The sequence below is a fragment of the Thalassophryne amazonica genome, chromosome 18, assembly GCF_902500255.1.
Source record: "Thalassophryne amazonica chromosome 18, fThaAma1.1, whole genome shotgun sequence".
In the NCBI taxonomy this organism is placed as follows: domain Eukaryota; kingdom Metazoa; phylum Chordata; class Actinopteri; order Batrachoidiformes; family Batrachoididae; genus Thalassophryne; species Thalassophryne amazonica.
The window spans coordinates 41,008,030-41,033,715 of record NC_047120.1 but is presented as its reverse complement, the minus strand read 5'-3'; the positions used below and the strand labels follow the sequence as shown (position 1 = coordinate 41,033,715).

The 25,686-nt window shown below is 41.1% G+C and overlaps 1 protein-coding gene and 1 long non-coding RNA gene across 2 annotated transcripts; one reads left to right on the top strand and one right to left on the bottom strand.

The window, feature by feature from the left end:
• The first annotated feature begins 159 nt into the window (after nucleotides 1–159).
• On the top strand, nucleotides 160–25,655 carry nbr1a (NBR1 autophagy cargo receptor a). Its single transcript, XM_034194653.1, has 22 exons — nucleotides 160–364; nucleotides 608–670; nucleotides 775–793; nucleotides 1,928–1,950; nucleotides 2,133–2,315; nucleotides 2,609–2,686; nucleotides 2,829–3,052; nucleotides 3,420–3,539; nucleotides 4,804–5,103; nucleotides 5,475–5,634; nucleotides 5,956–6,204; nucleotides 8,881–8,988; nucleotides 9,313–9,388; nucleotides 10,159–10,269; nucleotides 12,824–13,003; nucleotides 17,425–17,595; nucleotides 19,743–19,834; nucleotides 20,007–20,428; nucleotides 20,543–20,628; nucleotides 21,822–21,909; nucleotides 23,673–23,772; nucleotides 25,178–25,655. Exons 1-22 carry the CDS (start codon nucleotides 263–265, stop codon nucleotides 25,364–25,366), a joined length of 3,144 nt encoding a protein of 1,047 aa, XP_034050544.1. The 5' UTR covers nucleotides 160–262; the 3' UTR covers nucleotides 25,367–25,655.
• LOC117531536 lies at nucleotides 5,688–6,037 on the bottom strand. Its single transcript, XR_004566644.1, has 2 exons — nucleotides 5,897–6,037; nucleotides 5,688–5,864 (listed from the first exon to the last, which is right to left on the bottom strand). It is a non-coding gene; the product is annotated as an uncharacterized LOC117531536 (long non-coding RNA).
• Nucleotides 25,656–25,686: the final 31 nt, after the last annotated feature.

Genomic DNA, 25,686 nt, shown 5'->3' with positions numbered 1-25,686 from the left:
GCTTGTAAACGTGTAACTTCTACTGCCGTGAGACAACCACACACTGGCGAGCTTAAAGATGACGAGATCAATACGCGACAAAAAAAAGAAAAAAAAAAAAAAAAAAAAAAAAAAAAAAAAAAGAAAGTTGAGTCTGGTGCGCATGCGCGGAAACGTCACCGTATTTTTCTCGACGCAGCTGACGATGTAAACAAGAGAAGGTAGCACCGTCGAGGACAAGAGGCCTTAAATGTTAGTCATTACTCAGTCATAAACGTTGGACATGGGGCTTCCAGTTACTATTAAAGTCAATTTCCGAGGGAATGTGAAGAGGTTTTTGGCCCAGGACTTGGACAAATTGGAGTGGGAAGCGGTGGAAGCCTGGGTAAGGTGTTAGCAGTGCTGGCGCAGTTTGGAGAGAACAGGCCCAGACTTTGGCCTAGACACCAAAATAACACAGCGCCTGAAGGACAGCCTACACACACTTCAGCTGTCCGTTATTATAAACCCTCTTCTGTTTGCTTACGTGTCACTGTTTGCCAGCAGGCCACAATTGCCATTTTGATTTAGCAAACAAACGGTGGGTTTAAAACAACATGGGTGTTTTTATATGATATTTACATTTCAGATAAAAGCATCATTCGGGATCAGTCACTTTCAAGTAAAATACTTTGACGAGGACAATGAAGAGGTAAGAGTGTCTGGTGTTAAAAAACGTGCACAAGAATCAACATTAGGTCGTTGACTCGTTTTTGGTTTTACAACTATGTCAGCAAATGCAATTCTGTCTTTCAGATTTGCATCAACAGTCAAGGTAAGAAGAGAGATTTTATTTGCTTTTATTTATTTGTTTATTGTGAAACTTTATTTTTTGGTCAGTAGAACAGATGGCTCTTTGGAATTGAAGTTGAACTACTGTGTGTGTATATGTTCCACACAGTAGGTAAATTAACCATAGTAAATAGAATAACTTGCTTTCCCAAAACTGACGTTTTTGGAAGGCAGTGGCTGTCCGTACGTTCGTATAGTGAACTTCTATTAGTACGTAGTGTCACTCTCATTGGTCAATATCGGTCACGTGATTATGAGGCTAAATACGGGTATATGTATTTGCTATTGATATGTAGATTCCTAAACTACGTTAATCACAATCACTAACCATAACAATAACCCATAACCTGAACCATAACGAGGCTATGCTACGTACAAATAGAATTTGGGATTATTAATACGGTTACATACGATTAGCCACTTAAATTTTGGAAGGGCACTGCACTCTGTTGGTTTTGGAACAGGGCTCTAAATGTAATGTCTCAGCTGCCTAGGGAGCTTGTGTGACCTGATTTAGGCTTAGGATTAAGTTAATATTTCTGAAATGCCTGCAAAGTTTAACTGTACTTCTACATCCAGACCAAATCCAATCTGTTCCAGTTCAAATTCAGAAATATTTCACATTAGTGTGTGTGTGTGTGTGTGTGTGTGTGTGTGTGTGTGTGTGTGTGTGTGTGTGTGTGTGTGTGTGTGTGTGTGTGTGTCCTTGCACAAAACACTTCATCTGCATTGTCTGAAGCTCCTGGCCTGTGTAGGGCTTACTTATTCTACTTCTGATTAAATAAAGAATGCATGAAAGTCATAAAAATGTGAGCCATGCATTTAATTATGAGGCTCCAAAAGTAATGTCAGTTTGATCCCCAGTATGGGAAAATTACAGTCCTGGCACATCTGACACAAGGTAATAAATGTGCAGAGCTGATTGCTGCAGTGCTTCAGTCACTAGGAGAAGCTGACTTTTATGATTGTTTAAAACTATTGTAGATCAGCCAAGTCTGACAGGTGCAAACTATGCTTACAAACTCGTCGGTCTGTACAAGTATTCATCTACTGTGTGATTGGTGCCACCATAACTGCCAGTTTATTAACCAAAAAAATATGTTTTGTTTATTTTCAGACGAATATGAAGAAGCCATCAAGGTACTTGCAGGCCTCTGTATTGTCAGCAGAACAGCACGTCATTAACTGTCTAGCTATGGAAGAATTTAGTTTTAGTAGCATGTGTCTTTCTTGAGTATCTTGTGCAGTTTGCCTTACTTGGATTTTTCTTTTATTTGTATCATTCACCTCTGGGGTATGTCTCTCCCTTATTTTACACACAGAGTGCAGAGAAGCAGGGGAACCAGTTGCACATGAACGTGTACAAGATGAAAGGTCAAGCTTGCGGAGGCCCCCTGAAGACAGAGGTGAAGGAGCTTAAAGGAGACCTCCGTCCTGCTCCTCCTTATCCCTCCAGAGTTAAGACAGTGGACAAAGGCACACAAGTTACCCCAGAGCGAGAAGCTGTAAGAAGCAGTCTCGAACATATATGGAGTAGCAGATTGTTGGCTCTTTAAAAGCCAGATAACACTTTGTCATTGTGCATGCATTAATATTACAGTGCACTTTTTTCTTTTCTCCTTTTCGAACATACATATGCTCCTAAGAGTGATGTGGTTTTATGTGCATAGTGATGATGAAATTTCCCCCTTTGGGATTAATAAAGTTTTCTTTTCTGTTCAGCATTGTAATCTATTATTTAGCTGGCAGAGTTGCTGATTTATTTATTTATGTATTATTATTCCTTTCCTCTGTCCAGGCCCCAGTAAAGGACAGCAAAGGGAGCAAATCAGAAGATGAGCCACCTCCTGTTTGGTTCAGAGCATACATGGAAAAGGTAACTTTTCATTGAAAAACAAATATTTTTCCAAGCTTTTCCCAATCGCACCACAGTCAGTGATTTATTTATGTTATGTCACTGACAGAAACAATTTGTTCTGTAAGTTCTTCCCCTCTAATCAAGCTTGTTTTCTTTTCAGTTTAAGGATGAAGTTGTAAAAGAGGTAGTGGAAAGGATGTGCAGTGACTTTTCTGGGCAGTGTTGTACCCATAAGTCTCCTGATGGGCCCCACGAGGCCACAGGGGCTGCTGGCAGTCCTGTTGGGCCTAGACCAGGCCCTTCATCCTCAAATGGATCTCTTGGTTATACCCCAAATTGCAGCAGCTGCAACAAACTCACCTCTGAGGGGGCCTACAAATGCAGGTAGGACAAATCCCCCATTATAAGCATTATTGTTATTAACTATTTTTTATAGTAGTAGTATTAACAGTGCATTCAGAAAGTATTCACGGCGCTTCACTTCTTCCACATTTTGTTATTTTACAGCCTTATTACAAAATGCAGTAAATTAATTTTTCCATAAAAATTCTTATCACAACACCCCATAATGACAACATGAAAAAAGTTAGTTTTTGAAATATCTTTATCGACCTTTTAGATCATGGCACGTTCATGTGTTTGTCTATGACTCAGCTTTTTTCCTTTTCATATTCTGTACATCATAAGCTGTTTGAGGATCTTTTCACAGTACTTTTTATTTTTTAAAACATGGTCTTGTTTCCATTGCCAGTGTGTGCCCATCCTGCATCCTGTGTGAGATATGCCGACATAGCCATGACCCCAGCCACAACCTCGTGAGAACCAAGACACCTCTCTCCATCCCTGAGCACGGAATGTCGGGAGAATTAAGGTAAAGACATTAGCACACACTACATTAAATTTTAAGCAGTGGAATTAGCCTTTTTGCTGCCAACACTTGGTAGTATACAAATAATGAATGTTTATGAGTTCAGTGGTACGAATATTTCATGAGGTGAAAGATGGAACACACCATTCAACTCAGCTTTGCCTCGTTGAATGGTGTGTTCCAGCTTTCACCTCATGAAATATTCGTAGTATTGAACAAATGTAAAAACATTCATTATTTGTTTTATATAACAGCTAAAATAGATCCTTGTCATTTGATATTTTATTAATTTATAAACAACAGAAAAGGGACTTACATTTTGGTGTTCCACTATAACGTCTAGTCCAGTGATGCTGTGCACTGACTTCGGACTTCCATAAAAAAAGACTTTGTGTAGTTCCTCAGTCCAGCCAAAAATCACGTCAGCGTTTCATGTGAACAGCTCTTCATGCATCCATACAGCTTACAGCGAAGTGGATTTTGTGTGTGTGTGTATGTTACAAGAATTAGCAGTGTCAGTTAACTCAATCAAACCATCGTGTCTTTGTCCCCCACGTGCACACACACGTGCAGCCGGCTCGGTTGACTGTGTACATCCTCAGTGCAGCAAAAAAAAAATCACATCAGAAATCAGTCCAGCTTTTCTTTCTTCCTGCTAACAGTCTCCAGACAGCACAGTGTGTGTGTGTGTGTGTGTGTCTTACAAGAATTAGCAGCGTCAATTAGCTCAATCAAATTATGTCTCGGGAGAGTCGTCCCCCACGAGCGCACACACACGCAACCTGGGTGGCGCTTGTGCGTGTGTGTAATACCAAAAAAAGACTGTATGTCCTCAGTGCAGCGAAAAAAAAAAAACACGTCAGAAATGAGTCCAGCTTTTCTTTCTTTATTTCTTCCTGCTAACAGCCTCCAGACAGCACAGTGGATTTGTTTTGTGTGTGTGTATGTCTAGACGTGCGCACTTGCACGTGCGTATGTGCATGTGCGTGCAGAGTGCAATGGAACCAAATTTGCACTCTAAATGTAATGCAACACAAATGGGATGAATTAATCCATGTCATGTGACATACAAAGCACCAATCAAATGACAAGGATCCACTCAGCCATTATATAATCTACATTAATGAATGATGCACTAGATTAATACAATACTGAAGCAAATATGAAACATTATAAGCATAAAAAAGGTTTTAGCTGCGCATACGTGTGGTTGTACTTTGTTTTGATCATCATAAAAAAGGTCTTCCTGATAACGTTTTTAAAACAGGTTCCCAAGGCGAGGAGACAGGACAGTACGCAAGGCTGAGCGACAGCGCCTCAAAGCTGAAAGAAGGCAATTGAGAGCTGAAGTGAAGGAAATCAAGAAGAAACTGAGACTGGAGAAGAAGGGGCTACAGTGGAGTGGGCCCTCTACCTCAGGCAGGGCCAATCTGACAAACATGGCCTCTGCCTCCACCCAGGTTCCAGCCCCACCCCCAGCCGCTGCCTCAGAAACAGCCTCAGGTCCAGCCCTAACCCAAGGTCCCATCCCTGCCCCGGTCCCTGATCCCCAGGCCTCCAGTCCAGAGTAAGCGCCAGCTTGGAAGGGCGTCCGACAGTGCTGGGTACTTCAAACCCAGCATGGATGCAAAAAATTTATTTTTGTTTTTTTTTTTTGTTTGTTTTTTTCAAGAAAAGAAATCAAAATATGCCATCTTTGTTAACTAGTCTGTATGAGTGTTTCGCTGGCTGCTCTGGGGTGGTGGAAATGTTGGAACTACCTCAATGTGAAAACTGCTGCTGCTGCTGCTGCTTCATAGATTTTCTAAGAAAAAATGCTTTTGAGCTGAGAAAAAAAAAATCTGGGGTCCTGCTTTTTTGATACGTAGAGAGCAAAAGTGATGGGTATTATAAGAAAGCAGGGCTATTTTCATCAATGCTCTGTACACTTGAAACTAGGGGTCCCGGGGTCTCGCACACATCCTTGGTGCCCACTATGGCTGCCTTGTTTCTGGATGAAAATCTGCCTGACGGCACCTGCCTGGAGCCTGGCACCAAGTTCAACAAATACTGGAAGATGAGGAACTCGGGCACTATCAGCTGGACCTCAGAGACTAAGGTACCCCTTCCACTCGTCAAGAGGACAGGCTCCACTCTCTTTGCCTCCCTGCTTCACTGCTACTCTGAGTCACTTCCTTATCTATGCCAACTGAATGCCTGCACCAGCTAAGATTTCTTACTTATTCCAATACAGCTAATGCACTTCTTGTTTGAGCTCCTTTTTTGAATTCAGTTCAGCCACTCTACTTGTGAACATCCCTTCCATGAGCATGGCATTTTTTTCATTTTCTGTTGTGTGACTTTGGTTGCATGTTCTCAACGCTTTTTCGCATGTGTATTCCTATTTTGTGTACTATGTACTGTGTGTACATGCACCCAGCTAGTGTTCATGTGGGGAAACCTTGGCCTGGCATCAGAAGAGAGACGGGAGGTGCCGGTTCCCATGTTGCTACCAGGACAAGTCGGTGTGGTCAGTGTGACATTTGTGGCACCTGTGATGGAGGGGACGTACACCTCCCACTGGCGCCTCGCGCACCGCGGATGTCAGTTTGGCCCACGCATTTGGTGCAGCATTGTGGTTGACCCTGGGAATGGCCGGAATGCACTTGGTCCTCAGCGCAAACGACTGGTAAGTCCACTATGCAGTGATACTCTGTAGAACAGAATGAATGTTAAGTCATTTTATGCACTTCAAGGCTATATCACTTTTTCATAAATATCATATTCCAGTGATTTATAATTTCAGATTTTATCATAAATGTGGCAATTTAAAAACATTAGACCTGTTTGGACCTTATTGTTTATATTTTTATTTGAATCTGTTTTAAGTTTAATAGAGTAATTTGATGCACATGTTCAGGTTGAAATGTATAATTCTGTCATGAATTTCTACTGCCGGAATTCAAGCTGCAGAGTTTCAGATTAATTTCATTCGTTGTCCTCTACAATGTTCTGGTCATGATGTTGAGCTGCCCTCAGGGACTGTGGGTGGTTCTTTAGGTCCTATCACATATTGATGATTTAGCTAGCGTATGTCATCTGTATTTAAAAAAACGCTGGCGTACGTCGAATATGTTATGGGTAAGTTTTGTGTAAGTTAAGAGCACGTTGAAGCACGCTGATATATGTTATAATATACCCATTTCGGAAAATGTTTGGGCATGCTGAAAATTTTCAACGCATGTCAGCTTATGACTCATATTGCGTCATTTGCTGGTAAGCAGCCTTTGTGTGAGGACGTGTAGTGCGCTCGGCGGATTTTCATTGCAAGGAAAAAGACGGAACGACTGGAGCAGCGCCGCATCAAATTGTTCCTGAAACTGGGCGACAGCCAGGTGGAAACCATTCGGATGATTCAGACGGCTTTCGATGACTTTTCAGTCGTGTGACTATCCGAGAAATTGTGGAAGAGGTGGGCATGTCATAGCATGTCCTGTGAGACTTCAACACGAAGGTGCTTTTGCTCTGCCGTCAACAGCTTCGTGCCGAAGCCTTCGGCATGAATTTCACTGCCACTCTTTTCATGGCCAAATCTTCTGTCACAATGGAATGTGCTGAAAAAGTGCTGATGTCCACCTCTTCCGCAATTTCTCGGTTAGTCACACGACAGTCCCGCATCACCACAGCGTTCACTTTGGAAATGACCTGGTTGTTTCAGCATGTTGATGGCCAACCGGAGCGTGGCTCGCTCTCCACCGTTGTGCGGACGTCTTTAAACCGGTTGTACCGCTCCTTAATCTGTGTGATACCCATAGCATCATCACCGAAAGCCGTCTGAATCTTCCGAATGGTTTCCACCTGGCTATTGCCCAGTTTCTGGCAAAATTTGATGTGGTGCTGCTCCAGTCGTTCCGTCTTTTTCCTTGCAATGAAAATCCGCCGAGCGCACTATACATGTCCCCAACAAAGGCTGCTTACCAGCAAATGGCACAATCAACAGCCGTGAAAAAATTCACGCATGCGCACGAAGGTTCAAGCTTGGTTGATGCAAGCATACGTGATTCAAATCCATCAGGTTTTTGCAAAAAAAAAAAAGGTCAGATACTTTTCTAACAGACCTCGTACGTTCATGAATGCTGTCCATTGATTGGCTGGAACCTGCAGTCCTCATGCAAACACAGTGTTTCATTCACACACGGAGTAGATATAAAGTCTTACCTGTTTGTTTCAGTCCGATTCATCATCACAGCCTGACAAACACGTTTCTGCATAAAGCATCCTGATTTTGAAAAATGACATCTGAAAATACTTTAATTCTTTGTCGTGGCTGGAGGAACCGATCAAAGCACCGGTTGCGGTCTGATCATGACCAGCACTTTGTTTGGTTCCCCCGTCTGATCAGTCAGATGGGAGGACCCGATCAGAGCGCCGGTTGCACTTTGATCAGGCAGGAGGAACTGATCAGACAGCACCCAGTGCTGCGCCGGATGCTGTCTGATCCCAACTGGTGCTTGAAAAAATTAGAGTCACAGCGCTTCATTCATTCACGGCAGTATTTACCACAGCCATCAGTCGACTCATTAGCATTGTGTTCACGATGAAAATGATCCATGGGAGTAACTCTGCTGCTGTCTTCCATCAGTGGGTGGCACGTGTTATGGTGGGGATGGGGTAAAGCAGTTTCATGCTTCATCTTTGGAGAAGACAAAACCATGGCAGAGCACTGAGGGTCTTGTTTCTGGAGTGTTATGAGAGGTTGGGTATTGGACCCGGGGTGCTGTCCGGGTCCAAACCTGAATCAGTTTATGTAGGTGGAACCTACTTTCTCTCAGCACCATGACCTTCTTACATTACTACCAGACTTTTGAAAGCTCCACATTGCAGTGACTGGAGTCTGTGAGGTTCAAAGTGGGTGGACACTACTGATATTCGTCTTGGTACCCCAGTATTCAGTGAGCTAACTCTTTCTGACAGGCAGGTAGCTGCTTTTGAGAGGTGAGGATGGGTGAGTTGTCTGCCCAATGGTTGTCACCCAGGACCCTGGGTGGTTCCATGGTGTGGTGGATGCAGTGATGTGCATGCTGCCAGACCTTACCTGGAACTTGGTCAGGAGGCGGGGTTTAACCTACAATCAAACACAGAACATTTTGATCTGTAAACAAAAATTTAATGTTTTGGTTATGGTGGAGGTACGCTAAGGAGTACCATTCAAATTACATGTTTTTGATTAAAGTTGAATTTTATTGTGATGCTGAACATTTCTGATGTAAGGAAAGGCTAAAAATGTAGCACCGCTTCTCATAATGGCACACTTTGAATGAACACTGTAAAATCATCAACAATGACGATCTTGTGTCTTCTTCAGAGGGAGGATGTGAAGTCAGTGGAAATGGAGGATATAAGGTCCCATGAAGGCTTTTGTGCATATCATGATGAGGATTACTTCCCCTCAGTTGACCTGCTGACTGCACAGGTGCTCCCATTGCATTCAAAAACTATATACTTAGTTGAAACTGTGTGGATTGTTTTTCTTCAACAACTACAGTGCATCCAGAAAATATTGACAGCGCTTTATGTTTTCCACATTTTATTATGTTACAGATTTGGAGAAAATGGAGTAAATTCATTTTTCCCTAAAATTTGAATCACAACACCCCATAATGACAACATGAAAATGTTTTTTGAAATTTTTGTAAATTTTAACAAAATGTGAGAAAGCGCTGTGAATACTTTCCAGATGCACTGTGATTGTTAAAGATGTTTTTTATTATTATTATAATTTTTTAATTTTGTGTAGGATCTGCTGTCATTTGAGCTGCTGGATATTAATATTGTGCAAGAGTTGGAGACTGTTCGTAACAACACTCCTGTGGGTAAGTGACACATCGTGTCAGTTGTGACTTTATTATGCATCTTGTTAATTAAACATGGTCTTCAAAGTTTTCACAGCTTTTATCATTAAAAAAACCCAACTTGACTCTCAATCTATACTGAGCAAAACCTCCAGCATGACTGTAGAAATATGACCACATATGAAGCCAAGCAGTTTGGATAGTGATTTCTACAGTATGTTTTTGAGAACACATGCACATTTGTTTTTGTGTTGAAAAAGTACCGGTACTAGTAGAGTCTTGCAAACTTGGAATCACCTAAAACCAAATTCTAGCGTTAGCACATTCATATCCAGCTGAAAGACAAAAAGGGCATTTGTCTTGCTCATTTGTGGAGTTTGACAGTCGCAAGCTGAACAAGCGCTGCATGTGTACTATATTCTGAGGTTGTGGAGTTGACAAAACAGGCAGCCTGACTGACTGATCACGTATATATTGTACTTTGGTAGCAACACTGGAGTATCCAGTATTTTAACAGCACGACTATATCCACCTTCAGAACCTATGCCATCACTTCTGTCCTGTTACTGTGACTACTGCAAATACCAGAGTGTCACAGTAACCAAAGTTGTCTGGTGGGACCTGGTTTGAGAAACTGAGCAATTTTGTTGTTCCAGAAGGATGCTTTAAGTGTGATTTATATTTGTAGTGAACTATTACAAGTTCACATCACGACACTCTTCTGTTGGACATTTTGCTCAGTATATACTAGTACTCATATTTTGAGTTTGACCATTTTTACACATTTCTAGATTTGACCCCCTGCATATCTCCTCTGCCCCATGATGCACCAGTGTTGGAGAAGGCCGTTATTTCAAAGACAAAAGACTGCACTGAGGTCACAGGGGTTAGAAGACTTTTTGGTAAGACTGACCAAACTCCCTGTGTCAAGCAGGAAGAGATTTTCTCACAGTTGGTTTCCTGAACCCATCGTAATTGATTCATATGAAAAGATGGAGAAACTTATCAAGACGCTGTTCCAAGTTGTGTACATTTTACAAATACTGTCTTAATGGGGTGGTTGTTACTGTTGTTGAATGCTATCACTGTTTTATTATGTTTGGTGACAAATGGTTTGATACTTTAAAAGAAATTCTGACAGTTAAAAATTTTGAATTATAGTGATCCCTCATTTATTGCGGGAGTCACATTCTAAAAATAACCCGCGATAGGCAAAATCCGTGAAGTAGTCAGCATTATTTTTTACAATTATTATTATTATTAGATGTTTTAAGGCTGTAAAACCCCTCACTACACACTTTATACACTTTTCTCAAACAGGCATTAACATTTTCTCACTTTTCTGTCTTGTGTAAACACTCTCAAAGTTCAAACCTTAGTAGAAAAATAAGTCCAGTATTATAGAATGAAACCAAAGATCAAAACCTGTTTTCAGGCCCAAACATTTGTTTGAGAAATAAAAATAGAACATTTTCCTATAAATAATTATGATGACTTTTAGAACTAATGAATTTAATTTTAACGATCAACCTACGAGGTTGGACACGTAAGAAATTATTAATAGTGACTGACCAGTATTTCACAGTTCCTCTGACCACGCCTCTGCATCCTGGCGCCGCTCCGCTGTCGCGTCTTTTTCCACTGAGTGACACCTCGTTGCAGGTGTCTTTTTCCGAGTGAAGAACACAGTTATGGGTAGTTGTTGGCGCTCTTTTTTTCTTCTGGGCAAGAAGATTATAAACAGGCACACACAGAACACAATGCGCATGCTCTTTCTTCGCTCACTGCCTCCAGTGTTACTGTTGCAGGACGGATGCGGGCACCGCAAAGAATCCAAGTCATGAAAAAGATACAAACCTCTGTCAGTGGCCACGGAGCTCTGCGGCTGCGGATTTTTCCGCAAGAATTCTGTCCTTGCGGGCTGCTGGAGTGCTCTGCAGCAAAACAGCGAGCGTAATCTCTGGATCTGTTGCCAGATTTTGAACGCAGATCCTCACAGCAGACAGTGGGGCGGTGTGAGTGGCCCGCTGCAACGCTTACCGAGCCCACAGACTCTGTAAGCGCATCGGAGGCAGTGAGAGCAATCGCGGTGATGCCGACCGGCCTGCCTGATAAGGACGCAGAACACAATGCACTTTTAAAAAAAGAAGCATGCAAAATTGCACTAAAACAAAATCTGCGAAACTGCGAGGCCACGAAAGGTGAACCGCGTTATAGCGAGGGACAACTGTATAACATATTGACCCTAAACAACCAATGAGAATGCAGCATGAAATGACAGATGGCAAAAAGCCATGCTTGTACAGTGTCTCATGCAGCCATATTGGTTGAAAGGATCGCATCGAGAGAGTGTGGTTAAGTCTTACATGGAACATTTTTATGAAGAATGTGAGACTCTGACAATCGGATCGGGTGCAGGAATATTTGCTAATGCTGCTTGCAGCCACACCCACTGCCCTGAGTACTCCCTTGAGTTATGATTGGCAACCACCAGGCAGACCAGCCGTCCATTCCTATCTCCATGTAAGTAGCCATCTATCTGCTACGGCCATATGATACATGGGTGTCCCCTTGGCTTCATCCAGAGGCTGGGTTCCTCAGTGGACTTCATCTGAATCATGCTCAGGGAAACGCACCACATAATACTGTAGTTGATGTTCCTTTCCTGTGTAAGTAGTACGCCTCAGCTTGGTCTCCTTGGTCTAATAATCATTTATTTGACACAAAAGTATTCCAGTGGTACTGAAGGAATCTTCTTCAATGCTGTGTACCAAAAATATCCAGGTTTGATGCAGTTCAGTGTCATAGGAGATGAACTGGCTACTCAAAGACCAGGGTTCAATTCTAAGTATGACCACTTGAGGCAAGATGTCTGTGTCCTTGGACAAGACACTTAACCTGCATTGTCCCAGTCTATTTAGACTAACATCCTCTTCAGGGGGCAGTAATATACTTATCTCCTTCTTGCTACAGAATATGGACGTGAGCACAGACTTTACTTTTTCTCATAACAATGCGGCACCAGGCTTGGACCTTCCAAGATTATTGGGGCTTTATCTGGTGATGAAGGTCATTGGTTGGAGTTCCAGTCTTTCCATGTCCAGGGCAACCTGTGTTTTTTTTTTTCTCACAAAATCTTTGACTCTGTGGCTCAGGGTACTTTGTGGGGCATCTTGAGAATTTGTGGAATCCTCAGTTGCTCATCATCATGTCCAGCTTATGCAAGGTAGTGTGAAGGCTGTTTGAAGACTTCTTAGTGATTTCTGGGAAATGTCTGGGATGTTTCTCTTTCCTACTCGGTTCAGGAGTTGCTTGAACTGGGTGTTGCATACAATCATGACGTCCAGTTGTCAGTGAGGAAATGGATTTGGATTTGGACTCAGTCATCAGCAGTTTGTCTGTATATGTGTATAGCTTGGAACATGTTGAGAGTGACCCCATCACAACTTTTTTTAGGAGTCATCCCAAGATCCAAAAGGGAGTCATTGGAGCCGATAGCCCAGGAGGAGGAGAGGGAAGACGAGATCAGCGGAGCCCAGTTTCTCTGTGAGACAGTTATTCGCTCCCTCACATTGGAGGAAGCCCCCGACCACAAACCCTTGAAAAGAGACAAGTGCAGCAGCCGCAAGCCTCATGGTGAGGCAGCCACTCAGCCACCCTCAGTTTTTGGATAATGTGTTGAGTAAAGTTCTCAATCATCCAGGCAGAGGGATATCTAAAAACAAAAATACTCTGTGAAAACTGGACTTCTTTTTGGACTGTGATATATATATATATATATATATATATATATATATATATATATATATATATATATATTTTTTTTTTTTTTTTTTTTTTTTTTTTTTACCACACATCCAAATGACTTCTGTTTTAAAAGGTAAGATTGTGTTATGCCCAGTATATGTCCTTGGGCTGAGAGAGTCTATTGTAAAACAAACAATGTCAGACTGTTGAACAAAAGAAAGCACTATACCACTTTCTCTTGACTGTTTAAAGTCTACTTCAGAGTGTGTTCCCCAACGGACATACAGTAGTGTTCAGAATAATAGTAGTGCTATGTGACTAAAAAGATCAATCCAGGATTTGAGTATATTTCTTATTGTTACATGGGAAACAAGGTACCAGTAGATTCAGTAGATTCTCACAAATCCAACAAAACCAAGCATTCATGATATGCACACTCTTAAGGCTATGAAATTGGGCTATTACAACCCCTGGCAAAAATTATGGAATCACCGGCCTTGGAGGATGTTCATTCAGTTGTTTAATTTTGTAGAAAAAAGCAGATCACAGACATGACACAAAACTAAAGTCATTTCAAATGGCAACTTTCTGGCTTTAAGAAACACTATAAGAAATCAAGAAAAAAAGATTGTGGCAGTCTAACGGTTACTTTTTTAGACCAAGCAGAGGAAAAAATTATGGACTCACTCAATTCTGAGGAATAAATTATGGAATCACCCTGTAAATTTTCATCCCCAAAACTAACACCTGCATCAAATCACATCTGCTTGTTAGTCTGCATCAAAAAAGGAGTGAACACACCTTGGAGAGCTGTTGCACCAAGTGGACTGACATGAATCATGGCTCCAACACGAGAGATGTCAGTTGAAACAAAGGAGAGGATTATCAAACTCTTAAAAGAGGGTAAATCATCACGCAATGTTGCAAAAGATGTTGGTTGTTCACAGTCAGCTGTGTCTAAACTCTGGACCAAATACAAACAACATGGAAAGGGTGTTAAAGGCAAACATACTGGTAGACCAAGGAAGACATCAAAGCATCAAGACAGAAAACTTAAAGCAATATGTCTCAAAAATCAAAAATGCACAACAAAACAAATGAGGAGGAATGGGAGGAAACTGGAGTCAACGTCTGTGACCGAACTGTAAGAAACCGCCTAAAGGAAATGGGATTTACATACAGAAAAGCTAAACGAAAGCCATCATTAACACCTAAACAGAAAAAAACAAGGTTACAATGGGCTAAAGAAAAGCAATCGTGGACTGTGGATGACTGGATGAAAGTCATATTCAGTGATGAATCTCGAATCTGCATTGGGCAAGGTGATGATGCTAGAACTTTTGTTTGGTGCCGTTCCAATGAGATTTATAAAGATGACTGCCTGAAGACAACGTGTAAATTTCCACAGTCATTGATGATATGGGGCTGCATGTCATGTAAAGGCACTGGGGAGATGGCTGTCATTACATCATCAATAAATGCACAAGTTTACGTTGATATTTTGGACACTTTTCTGATGTTTAAGGATGATGAAATCATTTTTCAAGAAGATAATGCATCTTGCCATAGAGCAAAAACTGTGAAAACATTCCTTGCAAAAAGACACATAGGGTCAATTTCATGACATAGGGTTAATGTCAACGAGCAGATGTGATTTGATGCAGGTGTTAGTTTTGGGGATGGAAATTTACAGGGTGATTCCATAATTTATTCCTCAGAATTGAGTGGGTCCATATTTTTTTCCTCTGCTTGGTCTAAAAAAGTAACCGTTACTGACTGCCACAATCTTTTTTTCTTGATTTCTTATAGTGTTTCTTAAAGCCAGAAAGTTGGAATTTGAAATGACTTTAGTTTTGTGTCATGTCTGTGATCTGCTTTTTTTCTACAAAATTAAACAACAGAATGAACATCCTCCAAGGCCGGTGATTCCATAATTTTTGCCAGGGGTTGTAGTTAAAAAAAAGTAGAAAAGGGGGTGTTCACAATAATATGTTGTTGATGCTACAAACTCAAAACTATTATGTTCAAACTGCTTTTTAGCAATCCTGTGAATCACTAAAGTAGTATTTAGTTGTATAACCACAGTTTTTCATGATTTCTTCACATCTGCGAGGCATTAATTTTGTTGGTTGGAACCAAGAATTTGCTCGTTTACTAGTGTGCTTGGGGTCATCGTCTTGTTGAAACACCCATTTCAAGGGCATGTCCTCTTCAGCATAAGGCAACATGACCTCTTCAAGTATTTTGACATATCCAAACTGATCCATGATACCTGGTATGCGATATATAGGCCCAACACCATAGTAGGAGAAACATGCCCATATCATGATGCTTGCACCACCATGCTTCACTGTCTTCACTGTGAACTGTGGCTTGAATTCAGAGTTTGGGGGTCATCTCACAAACTGTCTGCGGCCCTTGGACCCAAAAAGAACAATTTTACTCTCATCAGTCCACAAAATATTCCTCCATTTCTCTTTAGGCCAATTGATGTGTTCTTTGGCAAATTGTAACCTCTTCTGCACGTGTCTTTTATTTAACAGAGGGACTTTGCGGAGGATTCTTGCAAATAAATTAGCTTCACACATGCGTCTTCTAACTGTCACAGCACTTACAGGTAACTCCAGACTGTCTTTGATCATCCTGGAGCTGATCAATGGGTGAGCCTTTGCCGTTCTGGTTATTCTTCTATCCATTTTGGTGTTTTTTTCTGTTTTCTTCCACGCGTCTCTGGTTTTTTGTCCATTTTAAGGCATTGGACTACGCTGTTCTTCTGAACAATGTCTTGAACGTCCCATTTTCTTCAGGCTTTCAAAGAGAAAAGCATGTTCAACAGGTTCTGGCTTCATCCTTAAATAGGGGACACCTGATTCACACCTGTTTGTTCCACAAAATTGACAAACTCACTGACTGAATGCCACTCTACTATTATTGTTAACACCCCCTTTTCTACTTTTGTTTACTAATAGCCCACTTTCATAGCCTTAAGAGTGTGCATATCATGAATACTTGGTCTTGTTGGATTTGTGAGACTACTAGTACTGGTACCTTGTTTCCCATGTAACAATAAGAATATACTCAAAACCTGGATTAATCTTTTTATTCACATAGCACTACTATTATTCTGAACACTACTGTATAAATTATCCTGAATGTTGTAGGAGAATGATGAAAAGGCCATCTTGTAAGTGATACAAACATGCAGTCTCAGACCTCTTAAACCATCTGTCCTCACTGTCAGTAAGATTGATCTCGCGGCTCTCTCACTCTAAGACTGCATATTGTGCATAGCACAAGCTTGTTGATAAATGGTAAAAATTTTATGAAGACCAACAAAAAAATACAGTTGCTGTAGCGTAAGCTCTTAGATATGTTTTGAGTAATGCTCTTTTAACTTTTTTTTTTTCTTCATAAAAACAAGCAGTGGTAGTCTTGGTGGCCACCAGACATAGGCTTGAGAAATGAAAGAAACTAACAGTCAGGTTCATTTCAAGCTACATAACCATAACCACGCCTGCAGCCAAATTTCATCATTGGGTATTAGTACCTGTGGTTATACAGTCCGAACTGGCTATGGGAGTCGGACCTTCACCTCTTGCTGACGTTGCCAGGTAATTCTGGAATCCACCTAAATCTGTGCCACCTAAGTCAGCACCAAACTGGGTTGAAAATCAAGTTTTGGGAAATTTGATATTGCCTGGGTAATTCCAGAACCCACCTCCTGTAAGTGTGCCAGGTTTGGTGCAAATCTGAGGGAAACGCTTAAGTCTGGCCTTTGAACCCATTGACATTGACCTTTGACAAAACAAAAAACCCTTAAAGTCAATTCTGGAATCGGCCTGGGTGCACACAGCAAGCTTGGTGGAACTTGGCCCTTACACCTTGGCCGAGTACCGAACAAACACCAACAAACTTTTCTGAAATTAGAGTGTAATGTATGTGATAATGACATGCAACAAGCCCAGATATGTCCAGCAGGTGGTAGTGTTCAGCCGGTTAGAGACTTGTGCGTGGTACTCCATATTACATAAGCAAAACAAATTTGCTTTTTAATTGATCTGGTCCGGCAGATTTGGCAAGTTGTAAGATAATGGAATTTGTTTTTGAGTTATTATATTAACAAACTGGAGAATGCAGACATTTATCTGGCTATTTAGCTTGCTAGCTGGTCATTCACTCAAAGCATTTTACATGGTACATTTTAGGGTTTTCCAAAGCGTAGGAAAATCAAAGTGATTATTTTCATTACTGGAATGTTGCATTATAATGAACTTCTCAAGACTTTTTTTTTTCTCCCCCTTTCCATGAAGCATTTTCAGTGATTTCCCGAGGCCCCTGCTTTTCTTTCAAGAAAACACTAGAGGTGGAGGAGACGGATGGGGTTCTAGAAGAACTCAACAAGCTTAGGCCCGTCCGAACTCTAGCTCCGCCTGCCAGCCCAGGTCTAACCCACATTATAATGGAGGTTGATACCAAGCAAGGTTAGAGAACACTCTTCATTTTATTCATGTACATAGGAATTTTCATGTTTCCAGTTACTTAGCTCATTTGTCATTTTTGTTTATTCCAGCATTCACGTGGAAACACCATAATTTTAAGAAAAAGCTAATTTTTTTACGTAATAACACCTGAAAATACTGCAATTTAATATCTTGTATGTCAAATGCAGTACATTATGCATTTTAATACTGCAACCTTAATTCCAATGAAGTTGGGACATTGTGTAAAATGTAAATAAAATCAGAATACAATGATTTGCAAATCCTCTTCAACCTATATTCAATTGAATACACTACAAAGACAAGATATTTAATGTTTAATCTGATAAACTTTATTGTTTTTGTGCAAATATTTGCTCATTTTGAAATGGATGCCTGCAACTCATTTCAAAAAGGTGGGACTAGGACAGTGGTATGTTTACCACTGTGTTACATCACCTTTCCTTCTAACAACACTCAATAAGCGTTTGGGAACTGAGGACACTAAGTGTTGAAGCTTTGTAGGTGGAATTCTTTCTTGCTTGATGTATGACTTCAGTTGTTCAACAGTCCAGGGTCTCTGTTGTTGTATTTTGCACTTCATAATGCGCCACACATTTTCAATGAGCGAGAGGTCTGGACTGCAGGCAGGCCAGTCTAGTACCCGCACTCGTTTACTACGAAGCCATGGTGTTGTAACACATGCAGAATGTGTCTTGGCATTGTCCTGCTGAAATAAGCAGGGACGTCTCTGAAAAAGACGTTGCTTGGATGGCAGCATGTATGTACCTTTCAGCATTGATGGTGCCATCACAGATGTGTAAGTTGTCCATGTCATGGGCACTAACACACCCCATACTATCACAGATGCTGACTTTTGAACTTTGCGCTGGTAACAATCTGGATGGTCTGTTTCCTCTTTTGTCCAGAGGACACAACATCCATGATTTACAAAAACTATTTGAAATGTGGACTCATCAGACCACAGCACACTTTTCCACTTTGCGTCTGTCCATTTCAAATGAGCTCGGGCCCAGAGAAGGCGGTGGTGTTTCTGGATGTTGTTGATGTATGGCTTTTGCTTTGCATGGTAGAGTTTTAACTTGCACTTGTAGATGTAGCGACGAACTGTGTTAACTGACAATGGTTTTCTGAAGAGTTCCTGAGCCCACGTGGTAAGATCCTTTACACAATGATGTCAGTTTTTAATGCAGTGCCGCCTGAGGGATCAAAGGTCACAGGCATTCAGTGTTGGTTTTCAGCCTTGCCACTTACATGTAGAAAGTTCTCTAGATTCTCTGAATCTTCTGATTATATTATAGACTGTAGATGATATAATCCTTAAATCCCTTGCAATGGAACTTTGAGAAACATTGTTTTTAAACTGTTGGACTATTTTTTTAGGGATGTGAATCGTACAACAACTCACGATTCAATTCGATTCCGATTCTTGGGGTGACGATTCGATTCAGAATCGATTTTCGATTCAAAGAGCTCTGAGAAATAGTTATATTACTTAAAAAATGTTTGTTTAAGAAAATGCAGCTCCGTTTAGCTCCGGGTGATGGCGTAGCATGTGGGTTTGCGGATTTCAAGTGTTTCCGAAGTACTTGACTTTCATTTTGCAGATTTTGCACACTGCATAAGTCATGTCACGCTCCTTCTTATGCAGCAAATAATAAAATCCAAAATGCGCCCAAACATTTGCCTTCAGCAAAGATGGTGCTGGCTGAATTAGCTCTTTGTCTGCCATGCTAAGCTTCAGCCACTGAACTCTGCAGCTCACAGGTGTTTGAAGCACCCCCCTCGCGGGGACGCTGTAGTACGGAATCCGTTGCCTGACAAACAGTACACGCAGCGAGTAAGCAAGAAAATGTCTAAAAAAAATGCTTTTTAAAAATCGATTGTTGGACATTTTGGATCGATTCAGAATCGTAATAAATAAGAATCGCGATTCGGACGTGAATCATTTTATCCTTAATTGGAGTAAGCGGTTTAAGATGAGTGTGTGAGTGGTATGAAATGGATGACTTCATGATAAAGTAATAAATACTTCTTAAGGTATGTATTGACTTGTATGTTTATATTGTGTTGTATAGAGCAATCTGGGTGTTCATCAGCCCTCTGCAGCCTTTCATTTCTCTTTGCAGAAGAGGCGGAGGTGCTGACTGAGACCAAAAACATGAAGGATACTCAAGGAGAGAAAGAAGAAGGTGGGAACAAAGGTGAAGACTGGGATGAGGTAAGCACAAAAGAACCATATTGCAATAAAGGTATTGACATGTAATAATCTGTGGAATATATCCAGATCTGCTCATATTAGAGAGCATAATTCTTAAGTGCAGCTGTTCATGGGTGGGCCTTGGTTTTTGTTTGTTTTTTTTGTTTTGTTTTTTTTGCCTCCTGTGTTGCAGGTTAGCAGCCAAACCTCCTCGGTCTCCTCCTGCGATGACTACATAATTGTTCTCCCAGACTGCTTTGACACCAGCCGACCCCTGGGGGAGTCCATGTACAGCTCTGCCATGTCTCAGCCTGACTCTGCCGTCACTGGGACCTCAGCCGCTCCAAATGTACATGAGGACAGAGAGGTAGACGCCAGCTCAAAGATGGACGGTGCAGCGTCGCCGGCAGAACAACAGGAGCAGATGGAAGAGGTTCCTGCTGAGGATTCCTCTGTGCACGCTCTGCCTTTGTTTGTTTCTCCTGGCCACAGCAGTGTGAACAGGATGCTGTGTGCCTCCCAAACTCTTGACACAGTCACTCTCTCCCCTGAAGTGGTTCCACCACCAGTTCTCCCTGAACCTTTGCAGCATCCCCCGGCACTCTACTCACCCAGGTTAGACAGAGTTAACCACAGAATCAGATGCTCCCCGGGCCTGTTCGCCCCATTTAAAAGAAATAAATGTAAATAAATCAGTAAAAGCTGAGGCTTGATTGTGATTTGTTGCAGGTCTGAGGCACTGTACCTGGCTGAGGACCCCAGTCCTCCAGCCTGTGAACCATATGAGCCACGACAGCCGAGAGTGCTCCTAAACGGTAATACCACAGAGTCACACAACACACATTGCGTGCAGCACACCACGGACAGTAAATATCATTTAGACACTTACAAAGTGCTTTCAGGTCAGATATTCAAAATGTTGTGAAATTTAACCCTCAGCAGTTTTGGCCTTTTTTTTTTTTTTTTTTTTTTGTTCCTGTCACATTTTTTTCCCACATTTTTACTCGTGGATTCATTTTCACTCCATTTACCAGTTTTGTGACCTCTATGAAAAAATTACAATTGTGCTTTAAAGTAGGTAGAACTTTAAAAAAGTGCAGTGTAAACAGTTACAATGTCAGAAATCATAAAATAAAGAGATAAATGTTGTCCATTGTTTGCTTCGCAACTTAAAAAAAAAAAGCAGTACATTTTTTTTCAGTGCCCACCACAAGTGTTGTCATTACTGGGGAGAAAAGATGTGGGACGACACTCTACACGCTGTACATGTATTAGGTTTGTTTCATTTTCTGTTTGATTATTTCACTAACCATAATGTTCGATTCTTTCCTTCCTTTTTTGTGTGTGTCAGCCTGAATTTTTGTTGGTCTCATTTGAGTCATTCAAGGTTTCACAGTTGTGTTGTGAAGTGCAGATTTGTTTTATTTGATTAATTTATTTATTTTTGTTGTTGCTTTGTTTTACCAAAATCTGGATTGAACAAAATATATTTTTAATTTTTTTAATGAGGCGTGTAGGTGAAAAAAGGTTAAACAGGTTTGGTTGTTTTTCCTCACTGAAGTGTTCAGTGTACACAGTTCAATCATTCAGTCAGAAATGTGAAAATCTGGCAAAAAAATCAGTTTTTAACGTTTTTGGCTGTAGCAAACAGGAATTTTGGTTGTAGAGCTCAGAAGGTTAAAACACACCAACGTGAAAGAAACTGAAACACAGAATGTATATAAAAAAATTAAAAGAAAGCAAACAAGCAAAGGAGAACATAAGGATGTGAACCCACAACTTTTAACGGAGGCACGCACCATGTCATGTCTTCTTTTTTTAGATCAGTTATCTTTTGAAACACTTTTGTAGATTCTGTTCCGTTATGCCAGAATGGAAACTTGTTTTGGTTTGTTTTGTGAAGAGGGGAAGTGAGCTCGCACACAACCTGAGAATGTGTTGCTTCAGCAGAAGTCACTGTCCCTCTTCTAATGTTGTCTTTGTTTGTGTGTTTTCTTTTTTCCTACAGTGTCATCTGGACTGTCGAGATCAGCGGGCTCAGCATCTAGTGCCTTTGAGGCGTATAACCCGAGACCCAGCAATGCATTGCAGCCAAGGTGCACGACGATGAAGGACAAAGCTCCACATGCTGCATAAGTGCTTACGGTGTTGTGCAGAAGTGTCCGGAGCAAATAATGTGCCAGAAACTATCCTCATTTATTAAATGTGCTACTCAAAGTAACTAAAAGCTGTAGCAACCTTCAAGTTAAGATGCCTTGACACTTGCATGTGTTTAACCCCCGCACTGCCGTGCAATTCATCGTGACAGTGCCACCCACTGTTTCCCAGCTGGATATCGCGCTTTGTACTGCTGGACGCGTATATACAATAATTATTTTGTAGCAGATTAATCATTTTCCCCTCAGACTTTGGCTGTTGAAAACACCTCTAATTGCTTCCGGAATCACAGAGGACCGTTCCAGCTGCAGCTTTTTTTTCCCTCTCTCTCGTGCACTTCATGAGTTAGAGAATGCATTTGGAACAAATATCTGTGTACAGATATTTTAGTTTAGTGATTAATCTGTATTTTCTCTGATTGTCTTTCTTGTCCTTTTTTTTTCTTTTTTGGTATTTGTTGTTATGAGTGTGCATATATGTGTATATAGCAACTGGTGAGGGAGGGGGGGGGGGGGGGCATTTATAAGCTTTTGCTTCAGCTTACACCCATTCGGCCGCACAAAACTGGGAAATTGTTTGAGTTTTTGTTTTGTTTTGTATTATGAGAGATTATTTTGTTAAGTATGTGTGTGCGTGCCAATTAGAAAAAAAATCATTCATTCAACAATCCAAAAAGGTAAGTTTTTGTAATATTTATAGTGCGATAGCTTGGTAAAACAGTTGCATGTTCATTCCTTCTTAGGAGTATCTGTATCTACGAGTATCTGTATCTGACCAATAAGAGTATCTTGTGCAATCACTCACACTCAGTGTTTTTGAATTGTTTGTGCAATGTTCACATGAAGTTCACATAATTAATGCGTGACAGAGATTTTTAACTTTTCAAAATTTTCTTTGCGCACTTACACAAAGCCGCATACAGTTTACAACGATTTACTCTCCTCCACCCCAGATTGCGTATCAATGGGCAGATCAAATTCGTGCAAGTCTCAAGGCACCTTTACACAAAAATTCTTTTCATCGGTCTTTTGCAGTTTACCAACACCCCCCCCCCCCCCCCCCCCCCAACAAAATCAGTTTGAAACTTGTTTTCTTTATTATTGAATTATGTCCAACAGCCATCTCTGTCATGTCACATATCAGGAAGTACACCTGGAAATAAAAAAATTTTGTTTCTGGAAAATTTGGTTTTTAACTTGGAAGGATTCATTTCCCTTTTTACTTTTATTTTTTCAGGGGGGGTTGTTGCTCTTTCAAGTTTTTATTTGTCAGGTGTTTAAATAGTGTGTGGAGAGAAGAAACAAAGGTCACTTTGTGCCATAATTATACTGACAGAAGCTGTAAACCAGATTTTGCAGTACATGCGCTTCACATAGTTTTTGTTGGAAGAGGAAAGTTTGGACAGTTTATATATATAAAAAAACTTTTTGAGCAAGAATATATGTTGCCTAAAACTTTTGCACATTACTGTATAAAGAAAGCAAGATTTTTGAAAGAAATTCTCCCCTCCCCCAACATTACGTTTGTTGATTTTATACAGTCTCCACATTACTTTTTGGTGCGAGCTTGATTCTCAGCACTTTTTTATGATTTTTATTTTTTACAACAGCTCTGTTCTTGGTTATAACACCTACAGTATGTTGTGTCTGTTCTGAGAGGTGTGAAATTAACTGGTGTAACCACATTCCTCTGTCTGTACTAGAAACCAAGGTGGCATCACAGAGGGGTTTGTCAAAGGTGCCCTTTCTGTGGCAGCGTCCGCTTATAAGGCGCTCTTCACTGCACCAAACTGCTCCATACAGGTATGACACACATCTATGTTTGATACCAAAAGTCAAAACACACAGTCTGTGAGATCTCAAACATTAAACCGCTGCATCTCCACTCAGTGTCACGTTTGAGCACTGATACAAATACGATGTAACTATAATAAACCTTTTCTTCAAAATATCAGAATATTTATTAATTATTTAATCAAGCTGTAATTTTCAGATTAAACCACACTAAGAATGTAATTTCTTCATATACAGAGACAGTCGCAAATGTTAACTCAGTAATGGAATGATTTTTGTAAGTTTTATTGGTGTGTTAAATGTGCGCTGTGGGAAGAGGAATGATACAGTCTCAGGAAAGTTGGCCAACACTCAGCCTGGTCGCATGATTTCCTCCCACACACGCAATGTGGATGTGTGTATTTGTGGCAAGGATGTTTCTTGAGTCATAATTCTGCAAGTTAAGAGATGTGAAATGAGAGATTTTCAGACCTCTTGCTTTCCTCTGCACTATAACGTGTTCTGTGCCAAACTACAAAATAAAAAAAACAAAATCCATTGGACAGCATGTTTGTGAATCTTCACACCGGTGTTCATTTTAATCGTGTGTGTGTGTGTGTGTGAGGCTGATGATTGTTCGATCAGTCCTCCCGTTAGCAGCAGCACTATGCTGATGGATACAGATAAACAATCCTGATACTCTTGTCAGACGTGACTCTTGATGCACAACAAGTACTTCAATTCATCACCAACTCTAAGCCATAACACATCTCAAGACATTAAACACGAGCAAAGTCTAGACCAGTGGCTCCAAACCTGACGGGGGCAAGGAGTTGGTTGGGGGCCGTAATAAAGACTCTGGGGGACTTCCAGAACTGCTTGTGATGTGCACGCTTTGTGGGTCCAAGAGCTTTACAACTTCTTTGTTTGGAGAAGTTGGTCACGATGACCACTGGAACTGAGAAGTTCCTGTATGCTTAGTTCATTGGAGACTTCTTTGTTGTACATTGTTGGCCAAAGCAGATGGTCACCCCTTTGAGTATGGCCTGCTTGAAGTTTCTTCCTACAATCAGAAAATGCCAGAGGGAGTTTTTCCTTACCGCTGTTGCCAATGTGCTTGCACTGGGTGGGGGTAGAGTTAGACCTTATGCTTGTGAAGTGCCTTGGGGCTACTTATGTTATCACATCTGCATCCTTGCACAACATAATTGTGGTTTTACAATCAAGGTTTTATCATAAGTTAATATCTGAGGAAAGATTGCATTTGACGACCCCCTGCATAATTATCATTTCTCTATTTGTCCTCATCCCGCTAAGAGCGTCTGTCAGACTCCTTGAAGACTTTACTATTGTGACACTGTAAGCTCAGATAGATGAGGTGGAATTCATGTACGCCATCCCACATCTTTCATTCTGTTGTGTGTCTGCCTTGCAGCGAGGCATTGACCCAGCTGCCAGAGAGGACCCCGCTATGATGGCGATGCTGCTGGAGATGGGCTTCAGTGACCAACGGCTCAACCAGCAGCTCCTGAGGAAGCACAACTACAGCCTTCTACACACCGTCAACGAGCTGGTGCAGATGGCTGAAGACAGGCAGAACCGAGCTGACAACGCTCACCGCTGAGGACAGCAACGCGGTGGGAAGGTCAGCATGAGGCCGGTCAACAGCTCTTAGTAGGAAACTACCGCTGCGTCCTCTCTTACCAAAACATATAGATAATTCATCTCTTTCTTGCATTTGGAGTTTCACTTAGAGCTGTTTAAAGCACAGACAGAGAGTGTATTTATTCTTTTAATTGATGGATTTTTCAGAGGGTCATCGCTTATTCGATGGGGAATGATGCCACTTTGACATATCAAAATATGGGACACAAAAAAGGAGTGATATTTTGTAGGTTTGGATCTATTAGAGAGATACAGCTCCTCCTGCTTTTGCCTTTAATT

Excerpts from the sequence above, each read along its gene's own strand:
- nbr1a (XM_034194653.1), top strand. The coding sequence starts at position 263 with ATGGGGCTTCCAGTTACTATTAAAGTCAATTTCCGAGGGAATGTGAAG. Across the intron at positions 10,270-12,823 it reads AGGGGTTAGAAGACTTTTTG|GAGTCATCCCAAGATCCAAA; the intron begins GTAAGACTGACC and ends AACTTTTTTTAG. Across the intron at positions 13,004-17,424 it reads CAGCAGCCGCAAGCCTCATG|CATTTTCAGTGATTTCCCGA; the intron begins GTGAGGCAGCCA and ends CTTTCCATGAAG.